The sequence below is a fragment of the Trichosurus vulpecula genome, chromosome 9 (genome assembly GCF_011100635.1).
Source record: "Trichosurus vulpecula isolate mTriVul1 chromosome 9, mTriVul1.pri, whole genome shotgun sequence".
NCBI lineage: Eukaryota > Metazoa > Chordata > Mammalia > Diprotodontia > Phalangeridae > Trichosurus > Trichosurus vulpecula.
Genome location: NC_050581.1, coordinates 2,605,412 through 2,619,536, shown reverse-complemented (window position 1 = coordinate 2,619,536; position 14,125 = coordinate 2,605,412). Strand labels below are relative to the sequence as shown.

Here is a 14,125-nt window from a genome sequence, read left to right as displayed (position 1 = left end):
TATAAGACATTCATAAAGTTGAGTAGTTCATTTAATATGGGAAGATCTAGCAAATTGTCTTTTAGTGGTATTAATATTATTTGGCTTTCTCCTTCAGGACACTGGCATTGGCATGACACAAGAGGAGTTGGTGTCCAACCTGGGAACTATTGCTAGATCAGGCTCAAAGGTAGGTAAATTCCTTATTGTGTGTTCTTTAATTTTTTGTAAGGGTTTTTGGCTCTCAGCTTCAGCAACCAAGGGCCCTTTCTTTTTGGAGCAATTACCTCCAAAATAAGTCTCTTTGGAAGCAAACCTTAGTCTCCTTTGGACTCTATCTGACAAGTTGTATTTAAGCAATGCATTCATTGTGAAGTTTCATATAAATCATTTTCCTAAGACTACTATTTTAGAAATTTTCAAGTTTCTATTACATAGGGTATGTTTGGGGCAGAGTGTTTGGTTCTTGGGTGTTTCCTTAATGATTATAGATTGATCTCTTTGCCCCCATTAAAACTATCTCGTGGAAGCAAACCAATTATTGTGACCTCTAGGACCAGTTTTGACTTTGAAAGTAACTGTAGAAGTGGGCTTTAAGATGCCTGTAAGTTTGACAGCTACATGAAGTCCCGCCGTTATTTGCATCTCTCTTTCTGTTGTTACTGCAGTCACTGTTTGATTATATTAGATTATAATAATCAAGCCAATGTAGACTTGAGACATATGCCCTTAAACAAAGGAACAATTACCCGAATGACTTTTTAATAGTTTTGCTACTTGGAAAGGGGGCAACTTTTTAATCACTTTTTGGGGGTGGGTTTAGAACTTCAGGGATTCAGCACAACAAATATGTTAAGAGTTTGTAATGTGAGGGTCACTGTGTTGGGCAGCAGGTTTATAGTAATGAAAAAATATTTCCATCTTCAGAGAGTTGGGGGGTTAGGGTGGGAAGGCGCGGATATACAGCATGTAAATAATTTACTGGTCTAGATAGAATACCCTGACAAATTTGAACAGGGTGAGATTATTGTCAGACTTTGTGAAGGGGCTAGTACCATAGCTGAGCCTCTAAGTAAGAGAGATTTCAGTAGACAAAAATGAGCATAGATAGGGCTTTGGAAAGGAGGTAGAAAATTTATTTCAGGGATGACAGCCTGCTTAAGCAGAGTGAGAAATCAAGATAAGAACAGGGAGCAGAGAATAACCAGATTTGACTGGAACATAGGATACATCAAGTATTGTGAAATAAGGCTAGAAAGGTGGATTGCTGCTGGATTATGGAGGACCTTGAATGGAAGGATGTCATTGTTTACACTTTATTTTGTGGGTAACAGGAACCTGCTGAAGGGTTTTAATATTATCTGAATGGTACATTAGGATAGATATATAGACAACAGTGTGAAGGATGGATTGGAATAGGCTGGCGTACAGAGGAAAATAAATTAATAGGCTGTTATCCAGTTTTGGAGTTAAAAATGACCTGAATAAGGCAATTGTGAAATGAATTTGAAAAGGAAAAAAATGGATATAAGTATTATATACATAGCTAGAGTTTGGCAACCAGTTAGATATGTGGTAAGACAGCAGTGGAGCAAATATGGAATCAAAGTGCCCAGGCTCCTTAGAGGACGGTAATGCCATCAAGAGAAATAAGTAAACGGAGGACAGCAGGAGGCAAAGGGAAAAGCCAGCCACACATAAGAAGAACAGTGAGCTAGTCTGAAGGGGGGACAGTAAGGAACAAAGAAGGGTAACATAAAAGGAGAAACAGCTCATGTTGAAGGCAGGCTACTTATTTCTGAGGGTGTTTAGTTAGTCCACGGAAATCACTGAGATTCTTAAGAGATAGACTGGACCTCAGAAGCCATCCAACTGAACTTGTATGTACTTAAAGAGTACAGTCAACGGGGCAGCTAGGTGGCGCAGTGAGTAGAGCTCTGGCCCTGGAGTCAGGATGACCTGAGTTCAAATTTGACCTCAGACACTTAACATACTTACTAGCTGTGTGACCTTGGGCAAGTCACTTAACCCCAGTTGCCCTGCCTTCCCTCCTCAAAAAGAGTACAGTCAAGCAGTCCCTTCTACTTCTACTTATTTCTCCTAGTTCTGTTCTCTGGTACCAAACAGAACAAGTCTATTTAATTGCTTCATGACAGCCCTCCAGGTACTTGCAGGCAGTCATCATCTCTTTCCTATATCTTCTCTAGGCTAAGCATCCTCAGTCTTCAACCAAATCACATATCATGTTCTCCAGCCCTTGCACTTTGGGCTTACTCTGGGTTATCTTTGTCTTCTCTGAAATCTGATGCCACAGACTGGATTTAGCAAAAATAGTACCTCTTTCATTTTAGACACTTTACACTTCCTTACTGCAGCTTAGGATAGCATTCACTTTTTCACCCTTATATCATACAACAGTTGACTTATATTAAGCTGATAGTCCACTAAAACCTCCAGATAGTTTCACAAAAAACCTGTCTAGCCATGTCTCTCTCCCATCCTGTTTTTGTAAAGTTGATTTTATTTAACCAAAATTTCTTTGCCACTAAAATCTCTAATTCACTTGTGTATTACTTGTACTTTGTACATTTGTGTATATATACATCCCAGTTCTATGGGTTTTTATTGCTGGCTCTTGTTGAATATGGTCTCTGATGAATTACTGAGCCTGTCTTCTGTTATTCTTCCTTTGTTGCTGTATATAGTACCTCTGTGGTGCCAGGCTTGTCAGAGCTGCATGGAAAGGTTTTTTCCTCTAGCTTCCTTTTTGGATTTACAAAATTCTATGGTTTTTTTTTTAAACAAAAAGAAGCTTTCCATCTCTTGCCAAATGCCTATTGTTGGTATATTTGTCCAGTGGTATAGAAATCCAAATCTTTTTCTTAGACACTAACTTCTTAGCTAGTTGTTCACTTCACTTCTGTCCTCCAGGATCTCTAATTTTTACTTAGGTCTTTATAATCTTTAGAAGTGCTTTCTAAGATTGTAAATTAAAGGGATGCCCATCAATTGGGGAATGGCTAGGCACACTGTGGTATATGATTGTAATGGAATATCCTGTGCTATAAAAAATGAAAAGCAGGATGATTTCAGAAAAACCTGGAAAGACTTACATGAACTGATGCATAGTGAAGCGAACAGAACCAGGAGAATGTAGTACACAGCAACAGCAATATTGTAAGATGATCATCTGTGATTATTCTCAGCAATACAGTGATCCAAGACAGTCTCACTAATGATGAATCATACTGTCTGCCTCCAGAGAAAGAACTGATATTGATTGAATACAGACTGAAGCATGCTATTTTTCACCTTCTTTCATTTTTTTATTCAGGTTTTCTTGTACCAAATGACTAATAAGGAAATGTTTTCCATAACTGCACATGGATAACCTATATCTGATTGCTTTCTGCCTCAGGGAGAGGGGAAGGAGAGAGAGATTTGGAACTCAAAACTTAAAATGTCTTTTAAAATTGTTTTTAGAAAGTGCCTTCAAAAAAAAGTGCCTTCTAGGTTTCTTCTTATATCATTTATCCCCGTATTAATCTCCAGAGTGGGTAATGGTCATCAGGCTTGATAATTTTCTGAAGGCTCTCAACCTAGATACAAGTCCCAGGAAGACAGTAGACCTGGTTTATCTGTCAGGTTAATTGATAGCAGTCTCTACACTTCTCAACAAGGAATCTTTAGCAGTCACATCTCTTTCACTCTCTAACCTCTGTTGGATGACTTTTCATTTGATGTCACCTGTAGATCTAAATCATCATTTCTTGCAACATAAGGTAGTCCTTTCTCCTTCTCCCACCTACAGGAAGAGCCCAGTATGCATTCCACAGCTCTAAAGGGTCTGAAGGCCTTTTTCCATCCTTTTTGAGTTTCCCCTCCCCCTAAGTTTTCCTGTGTCCTCTTCCGTCAATTCATTTACCTTGTGTTTATTTTGTACATATCTCTCCCAGTTGAATGTTAGCTGCTGCGGAGCAGGAACTGTTCCATTTCTGCTTTTGTTCCCCCAAGCCTAGCACAGGGCCTGGCACGTAGCTGGTGCGTGATTAATTCTTGCTGGTTGATTGTTAGGTTATATTATCTTTGAGCTTCTTGACGCAGGTTAAAATTTCCCTCTTGCTTGATTGTTTTCCTTTTGTCGTCATCTACATCTTTAAACATCTTCCATTTCTTTCGAGGAATCAAACGTTCTCCCTGGTTCTGCTGTCCCGTGGATAGTACAGTTGTTCCCCCAATCTTTTCCCATTATCCTTTAGGGCAGAGACATAGGTGTCAGATGATACCAGCAGGAAAATAACCATAGCCCACTTAAGGAAGGTCCCAGCAAAGCTTTGTTCACTACTCAGAGAGGCTTAATAGAGGTCATTGAGGATTATTCATGAGGACCACCTTGCCCCAAACGGGTATGTCCCTGTTAGGGACTGCTTTGGATTGAGCTTGGGGGTCTTTAGGGAAGATTGTACAATGAACACATCTGCCGGTTACCTCCCTGTGGAAGAATAGTAGGTACACCAGCATGGTAAACTGTGACCACTCTGATGCCTGTCATGCCCTTTTCACCATAGGCATTTCTGGACGCCCTGCAGAACCAGAGTGAGGCAAGCAGCAAGATCATCGGGCAGTTTGGAGTGGGCTTTTACTCTGCTTTCATGGTAGCTGACAAGGTGGAAGTTTATTCACAGTCAGCAGAGCCTGGGAGCCCAGCTTACCAGTGGCTCTCAGACGGGTGAGTGTCTGAAGGAAGGCTAAGCCCTAAGGACTAGCACTTGGCATGTAATGTTATAACAACTTAGTAGATTGCTTGGGAATATCACAAAGAATTTTTTTTCCCCATGTGGATGGGTATCTCCGGTTTGCAAATGAAATCCAAGTTGAAAAATCACTAATTTGCAAAGTATTTAAAAGCCCTGGAATGGAAAGAATCTGTTTGGATTTTTAGAGCACCTCTATATCTGATATGACATTGATGTGGTAAATGGTAAATTATCAGCCATGTGAGATGTAGAGAATTTTGCAAGCTTTTATTTACAGAGTCAAGATATTTCTGTCAGTTCCTTTCATATAGAAAGTAAGTGCTTTCCAAATATTTCTTAAGTGATTGAGTTGAAAATCTGAGATACCAAATTGAACCTTTTACTCAGCTTACCTCATCAGAGGTTTGGACATCAAGTAATGAAGTTTTTGGCCTCTGCAGTCATAAAACTGTTCGCTGACCTGTGGAGGGTTTCATTCTACAAGTGGAGGGAATACCCAGATTTGATACATTTTTGATTTCTTGCAATATTTCAGAATGTCAAGTACTAGATCTACTTAACAATTTCTTCTGACCATCCACCTGCCATCTCCTACTACACATGTCTCCTAAGAGAAGGCAACAAGGGGCCAAACCAGCTTTCATCTGTGCCACCATGATTCTCTAGACTTCCACTTTATAGTTATCCTCATTTGATCTCCAGCCTCAGGTGAAAAGAGGGTTAAGACCTTCCTTTGCCTCTGGACCTTCCATCTCCTACTGTGTGCATCCCTTGAGGAAATGCTGCTGGGACCAGTTGATACAATTAAACAACTTCTGTATGCCCCAGAAAAAGGCAACTTCCACCCCCTTGTGCCCTGATGTCTCTCCTTCTGTAATGTGAAGACCTTCCCTAGAAGAGAAGCAGCCTTCCCTCAGACCTTGGACCTCAGGCTTTCCTCTGTTTCCTGCTACCTTCTTCAGCCTTTGGAGGGAAGAGAAGTGAAATGAGGCCTCCCATCTGACTGGGTTTCTTCCATCTTGTGCTGCACTTGTCTCCTTGTTTCTTATCTCCCGCCTCTTCTTGTCATTAATATATTGACAGCCTAGTAGACTATTCATGGGAATATCACAAAGGGAGGATTTTTTTTTCAGAGGATGAAGCACCTTTTACTGAGAATAGCAGAACAAGTGGCCTGCAAATGGTCGATAATTCCCATTTAACTTAAATGCCAGCAAGACTCCAGCCCCTATCGGCCTGAGGGCCTTTCCCTGAAGTCAGTTGCACTCTTCACAGGCTAAAGCTGGCAACACAGAGATGGCATCTTCTACTCACTGATGAATAGAACCACACCTGGTCATACCCTATATATCCCAGTGATTCTGAACCTGTGCAGCTCATCATCCAAACCTTATTACCCATCCCCTACCACCCAACTCAGAGGTTCCCTAACTTATTTGGCCTGCTGCTCCCTTAAAAAAAAATTACTCGGCACCCCCTTGAAAATCTACTTTTTTTTAACCCTTTGATGGTTTTTTTTTAATTTGCATCATTTCAAAAAAAATATTAAAAAATATTTTTAAATGACATCTTAAATGTAATAATTTATTGTAAATTTATCCTTTTTTTTTGCCTGTATTGACATTTTGATGGTGCAAGTAACTGTATCATATCATTGTAACCAGGTCATTACACACACATATTCCTGTTGGTGCATGCTGGACTTCCCAACAACGCTTGGCATGTTCACCAAGTCTTAACTATTAACCCAGCTTCCAGCCTCATCGTTCTACTGACCCTGCGCTCTCCAGAGTTGTCAGTGATTTTCTAATTGACAAATCCAGTGGCTTTTCTCATTTCTCATTCTTCTTGACTTCTGCAGCTTTTGCCGATCACCTCATGTTCTCTAGGTTTTCAGGACACTATTCTCTCCTGGTTCTCCTTTTACCTATGATACTGCTCTTCCTCAGTCTCCTTTGCAGGATGGTCATCCACATCACACCCACTAATACACCCAAGGGTCAGTCTGAACCTTCTCATTCTATGCTACTTCAGTTTCTGATCTTATCAACTCCCATAGATTTAATTACGTTCTCTATGCCGATGATTTCTTCAATCTGCTTATGCTGCCCCAACCTCTACTAACCTCCAGTCTCACATCAACTCCCTTTCAGACATCAGAACTGAATGTCTAGAAGACATCTTAAATTCAACATGACCAAAACTGAACTTAGTATCTTTCCTCTCAGATCTTCTCCTCACTGTCAAACCTTGCTGTTCCAACATCCTCCCAGTCCCCCAGGCTCAAAACTTAGGTATCATCCTCAGCTCCTCAGTATCCTCAAACACACACACACACACACACACACACACACACACACACACGTTAAATATGTTGCCAAGGCCTGTCGATTTCACCTTTGTAATACCTCCCTAATTAGCCCATTTCTGTCCCCTGATGCGGGGCCACTACTCCAGCCCAGGCCCTCATTACCTCATGCCTAGATTATTGTCCTATCCTGCTGGTGGGTCTGCCTGCCTCAAGTCTCTCCCCAGTCCCACCCATCCTCCCAGCTGCTGAAGTGACTTCCTGAAGCACAGATCCAACCACGTCACTTCCTACTCAATAAACTCCAGTGTCTCCCTAACAATTCTATCAAACAACAACTTAACCGAATGTCAAAAGTACTAAAAAAGTATGAAATCCAGTGTTGTCAGAGCACTCTGATACATTGTTGGAGAGAATGGTCCAGCTATTTAGAGAGCAAAATAGCAATATGCTATCCAAGTACACAGAACTGATCATACTTTCTGTGAAAGCAGACTAAATGCCTCTCCCCTCCTTCATTTAGAAATTTTAAGAAAGAATTTAAAGATTAACCTTGGACTAATCTAAGAAAGAAGTTCTTATCAGTCTTTCTTTAACTATCAATTCCAAAACGATGTCCTGCCCTCCTCTCTTTTGAGAGTCTGTGGAGTACTTCTTCCTAAACTGATTAGGGCTGTCACCTGATAAAGGCCAGGGAGAAGGGGGTGAACCTTGAATGATTGATCTGGAAGCTGTAGTTTGTTTTCCATTCCCTGAAAAGATTAGGTTAATGATCCACCTAAAAGAAACAAGAAACCATTTTGATTATTTAAGTCTATAGAAGTATATTTTGGATTCTTTTTTGACCAGCTAGATTTCACTGTGAAGCAAACTATTAACTGAATTGTTGTTGCCTACAGTGTGGATCCTTGCTTGCTCTTGACTGATGGCTGAAATTTACTTTGTGAAATCAAAATGACTTGATTTAGGTCTCCTAAGGTATAAGGAGATTCTTAGATTTAAACATTTCTTCCTTAAAATAATCATAGATGAATAAAAATTGTTTTGGAAGCCTTGTGCATAAAATACAGAGTACAGAATTTTCTTCAACATTTCACCTCTGTTATTGCTTTGCTAGGAATCTATCCCAAAGTTACTAAAAGGGGGAAAAAGATATATATTCACAGCTACTCTATTTGTAATAGGAAAAAAATTATAAACCATCTGGAGAATAGTTGAATAAGTTGTGACATTCTAATGTTAGTATGGTGTGATTTTTCCAAAAATTATAAATATGATAGGGGTAGCATGAAGTAGAGAAGAGAGTGATTGCCTTGGAATTAGAAAGTCCTGCATTCAGATCCTACCTGACATTTACTGTCTGTGTGATACTCTGTGGCTAAATCACTTAGTAGTCAGGAAACTTTATTAAATATCTACTGAGTGGCTGGCACTGTGCTAAGTGATGGGAATGCAAAGAAAGGCATAAGACCCTCCCTGCCCTCCAGGAGTTTACAATCTAATGGGGAAATATGTAAAAAGAAGCTGACTTGGGATGGGGTGAGTGGTGTGAAGTCCTGCAGCTGGTTCGGGAATTGATCTGAGGAGGTGTGAGTTGCACAGTTGATTTCATGTTTCAGAATGATGAGTTCAGAAGCCATATCATAGGGACTTAAGAAGAGAGAGATCAGAGAGAGTAGAGGTGCCTATCATATATGGCCTTCTCAAGGAGCTTAGCCATAAAGGGCAGAAGAGATCTATGAGTAGCAACAGGATGGATGCAGGCATGTTTGTTGGCTGTAGAGAAGGAGCCAGTAGACAAGGACAGATTGAAGCTGAGTGAGAGATGGGGGAAAAGAGGGAATAGTCTGTTGGAGATGGGATAGAATGGGATCATTCAAATAGGTAGAAGGGTTAGCCGTGGTAAGGAGTAAGGCCACCTCTTCAAATGAGATGGGTGAAGAAGGAGAGAGTAGCAAAAAGCTTCTGTATAAATTTTCTGGGATATCAGCAGTCCTGAGATTTCTGGGTCCGTCACTCAGGTCTTTGGTGTTTTCCAATAACTTGGATAATTCTTTTATTTACTCGCACTCTGTATTGTGTACAATTCTTCTTCATTAATTGTTTGTTTCTTTTCTTGATTTTTTTAACACCAAATTTTTCTTTTCTCTGGCCCCATGATTCTTATTTTTAAGCAATGCTAAATCATGGCTAATCTCTTTGGATGTCATTTATTCAGCTGAGAATGTCTCTTGAGAGATCCTGTATAGTTTCCTTTTCTACTTCTCTTGCTTTAGGTTGCTGTCCAGAATTGTTTGTTATGTACTAGCGTTTTTCATTGCTTCTTTTAAAATTTTGGTAGGTTTTTCTTTTTTAAACATCTTTTCTCATCATAGTCTCTATTTTCTGGGATGGGGAGTGTGAGCAGCTTGGTTTCTTTGAGCACCTCACTAACATCTTAGATTAGTCTTTCCTTCTGAGGGCTTCTTGATAGTAAAAAGAGAATTTAAATCTTTTAAGTTTAAGCCTCAACTCCAGTTTCTTTCTTCCAAAGGATATTCATTTTATTCTTCCTAAGCTACCTGATTTCCTTTTCTCTTAGCATCCATGGCCTCCTAGTTTCCTTTCATTCTTATCATAGATTATAACCCTCTTTACATATTCTTGTATGTTTTCATTGAAGAGAACAAGTCTGCAGCGTTCTCATCAGCTGTTTTTTTCATTCCGTTCCCTGCTGAATCATCTTACCATCTTCCAGTGAGCTTATAACAATGAATGCTATAAAAAGATATTTAAACAGACAGGTAGAACTAAACATAATCCAAAAGGTCTGACGTTGGCTGTTGGGTTTTACCACCACAGTTCTCCACCCGTGCACAGCGAGGAGAAAGCTTTCTCATTCGCAGCGTTCGTTTCAGATCGCTTTGTTGTTTTTATTGTTCCTATTCTTTCCATCTACGAATCGTTTTAGGCATTTGGTATAATGTTTTTCTGGTCCTGCTTACTTTGCGTTGCTTCACCGAAGTCTTCCCATGCTGCTCTGTATTTATTATTTCTAAGAACCCAATAATAATATCCATCACATTCATGTACCCAGTGTAGGGGCATCTACTTTGTTTCCAATTCTTAGCTGCTACCAAAAGTGCTGCTATAAAGTTTTTGGCATTCACAGAACCTTTTTTTTTCCAGCCTTTTCCCCTCACGAGGTTGATGTTTAGTTGGACTCTGCGTCAGACAGAGTTACTTTTTGTTTACAGTTTTGTTACTTTTGTTACTTTTTTCATAAGTTTCCAAAGATGTTCTCTAACAAAGGAGTGTTTTTTCTACGCCCAAAATAATCATAGGTGGATGGAATTTCTCACTAGTGGTGTAGATGTTTCCAAAGCTTAGCTTGGTTTAAACAAAAATGGCTTCTGCAGCTTTAACAAATTTCACATTGCTTTTGATTTTCTAAAGCATGTTGTCTTATTTTTATTCTGTTATATCATATCTAACAATAATATCAGCAACTCTGCAGTTTAGAGGAAATACTAAATAAATATTTATTTAGTTATTTATAACTCTGAAAACTGCCACTGCTACAAATTTCCAATGTTCATTTTATGAAAATCAAACCAAATTAATACTTAGGCAAGATCCTATCAAGGTCCCCTTTTCTGGCTCTCCCTATTCTCCCCGTTTTTTGCAGAAGATTTTTCCATTTGGTTTTCTTCTGTTCATCAGAGGCATAAGACCTGGAAGGAAGAACATAAAAAACACTAGCTAGGACCAGAGATGTCCTGGAACCAGCTTTTACCAGGGGAGTAAATTGTTAAATTTTCAGTTAGAGCATTTCCACCTTGGAAAATGGCAAATGCTACAAATCAGGACTTGTTTTATTGATGGTCTGGACAAGCGGTGTCAAACAATGAAAACTTGAGCCAGATTAAAATGCAATTGGGAAATATATAACAGAATAAATAAAAATACAATAGAGCATAGATGATCTTGATATGTGGTTTTCCAAGTCAATATGCTGCCCACAGGGATCCTTAACTAATGTTTAGTGGCCCCATTTCTATTTGAGTTTGACACTACTGGTCTAGACTTAAAGAAAGTGATAGAAAATATGTCAGTAATGTAGAAAAAAGTTAAAAGTATGTCATGTACATTTGTTGATTCTGAATGAATAGCCAGTTGGTAAACATTTACCAGCGCATCCCTGAGTAGCCAAAGTATTCAGTATTATGTTTGCAGCCTTCTAGAACTCTTCCACAATTCCTGCTTGTTAGAGGAATGATCAATAACTAGCCTTCCCTAGATCAGAGCAGCAGTTGCTGGAGCCCTAAATTTCTCTTTAATAATAAGGGGAAAGGGAAGAGGAAGGGAACAAGCATTTAAGCGTCTGCTGTGTGCCAGTCACTCTCCTAAACGCTTTACAAATAATATCTCATTTGATCCTGACAACAACCCTGGGAGGTGGGTGTTAATATTAATCCCATTTTACTGTGGAGGAAACTGAGTCAGATGGCGTTTAAATGGCTTGCTCAGGGTTTCACAGCTAGTAAATGTCCGAGGCTGGATTTGACCTCAGGTTTTTCTGACTCCAGGCCCAGCACTGCCTATTGTACTTGCCAGTTGCCTATGAATAATAATCTTGTAATTTTCTATAAGGGCAAGCATTGCTGTCCTCATTTAGCAGAATACAAAATCAGGGCTTGGAAAAGGGAAGTGATGAGCTTCACACACACCCTCCCAGCTGCTGGGGACAGAGCCAGGACTTCAGGCACCAGGTGGAATGACTGTTCTTTCCAGGACAGCATGCTGGTGCTCTGTAGTTTTCATGAAGTGGAAGCTGTCATCTTGGTTACCATTGAGTGTATAGGAGAAACAGCTGTAATCGAGCCAATAGCTGTCATTGTTCCTTTGTCTAGTATTTGAAAATGTCCTAAGGTAAAATGACTTGTTTTCTGTTGTAAGATTTATTAGTACTTATGTGACATTCATTTTTTCCCCTTCTTTTCCTCTTAGCTCTGGAGTTTTTGAAATTGCAGAAGCTTCAGGTGTTAGAACTGGAACCAAAATAATCATCCACCTTAAATCAGACTGCAAAGAGTTTGCTAATGAAGACCGAGTACGAGGTGAGCAGAGAAGGAAGGACCCTTTGCCCTTTGATGGACCTCTGGCTCTGCCATGTAGACCTGGTCTGTGAGCAGTGAACAGCTGAATCTCAGGATCTACCCCTCCCCAGATCTCCACTTTGTACTGTAGTTCCTCAGAAACATACTTAACTTGGGGTGGGGCATGAGGGAGGAGTAGTGGTGCTTTCCTATGTAGGACTGTTGATGAAGGGTAGCATAAGGGGAAAAAATACAAGCAGGAATCAATAACAACAGGTGTATGTATAAAGAAGAAAATCTTCTGAATGGGTTGGTATTATAAATCATAATGTAGTAAAAGTTTACATCCGTATTTTGCAGTTTTAAAAAGAATTTTTCTCATCATAACTCTGGGAGGTCAGTAGGTTCAGTGTCCATGGTTACAAGGCTAATAAAGTGGTGGAGCAAGGACTCAAGCTCAAGTCTTCTGATTTCAAGTTCATAGCCCTTTATGCTGCACTGCCCTGTGTCTGAGACAGCTTTCTGGCTAGTTGCATGTTTATCATTTGGTCAGAGTTTTCAATTAGACCTTATAAAAAGAGAAAGATTGTTTGGAAGCAGAGGATTTTTACTCAGACTCATTCCCTTTACAGCTTTCTGTATTCAGTACATCTTAGTATTTTGAAGTAATTCCATGTGAAATCTTCCCTGCCCAGCCAATTGTTTCTTTCTACTCCTGCCCATCACAGATGACACAGTCAGCACACTCTCTAAATTCCACTTATTTGAATCTTTCATAAGATCCATGGTTTCTCCCCTACAGATGTAGATTACAACCCATGAGTTGCTGTGGCCAGCATTCTGGTGATGAATCTCATTGCTATTAGCTAGTTAATTCATTCAGCAGGGTCCAAAACTTGTTTTCTTACTCTCAGTGTTAATCAGTAATGTAATACTTTTATTTTTTTTTCCAGAGGTAGTAACAAAGTACAGCAACTTTGTCAGCTTTCCCCTTTACCTAAATGGAAAACGCATCAATACTTTACAGGTAAGACTTAGTCAAGAATCCCAAAAGGATATTCTGTATGTACTACAGTCTTGGGAACAAATGGCCGACAGAAAGGAGCAAGGAAAGTTGCTAGTATCAGAAACTCCTCTTCAGAGTCCTCAATAAGTGGTTATATTGTCTTCACTGGAAGACAGAGATCAGCCATCAGTCTGTCAACAAGTACTTGCTGAATGCGTAGTATGTGCTATTGATGATACAAAATGCAGCGGCAAACAAAGATAAAGCACAAACAGCCTTTGTCCTCAAGGGGGTGAGGTAGAACAACACACCTAAATCAGAACATACAAGGGAGAGAATTGATGGAAGGTCACCATGTAGAGGATGGGGGTAGGGGAGAAAGGGACAAGAAAGGTATCCTAGTCAAGTTGGCTTGAGCTGAATTTTAATGATTACCTCCACCCCCATCTGCCCTCCCTTCTATCATCCCCCCTTTTGTTTTTATCTTCTTCCTCCTAGCTCATCATGTATTGATCATCATGCGGTACTGCTATTACTGAGTACAATGTTCTTCTGGTTCTGCTCACTTCACTTTGCATCAGTTCATATAAGTCCAGGCTTTTCTGAAGTCTGTCTGCTCGTCACTTCTTATAGCACAATAGTATTCCATTACATTCGTATATCACAACTTGTTCAGCCATTCCCCAATTGATGGGCATCCCCTCAATTTCCAATTCTTTGCCACCACAGAAAGAGCTGTTATAAATACTTTTATACAAATAGGTTTTTGTGTTCTCTCTCTCCCTCTCCCTCTCTCCCCCTCTTCCTCCTGCCCTCCCCCCCCCACATCTGTTTAGGATATAGACCCAGTAGTGGTATTGCTAGATCAAAGGGTATTCACAGTTTGATTACCTGTTGGGCATAGTTCCAAATTGCTCTCCTGAATGGTTGGATCAGTAGCGGTAGACTTTAAAAGACAGAGTTTTTGTTTGATCCTAGAGGCAATAGGGAGCCACTG

The 14,125-nt window shown here is 39.9% G+C and overlaps 1 protein-coding gene across 1 annotated transcript in view; it reads left to right on the top strand.

Annotated features, from left to right (window-relative positions):
- TRAP1 (TNF receptor associated protein 1) overlaps nucleotides 1–14,125 on the top strand; it is a 97,511-nt gene that overhangs the window by 64,661 nt on the left and 18,725 nt on the right. Inside the window, exons 5-8 of the mRNA XM_036738717.1 lie at nucleotides 98–169; nucleotides 4,548–4,708; nucleotides 12,034–12,143; nucleotides 13,076–13,149. Coding sequence (XP_036594612.1) covers nucleotides 98–169; nucleotides 4,548–4,708; nucleotides 12,034–12,143; nucleotides 13,076–13,149 — 417 coding nt within the window. The remainder of the gene's footprint in view (nucleotides 1–97; nucleotides 170–4,547; nucleotides 4,709–12,033; nucleotides 12,144–13,075; nucleotides 13,150–14,125) is intronic.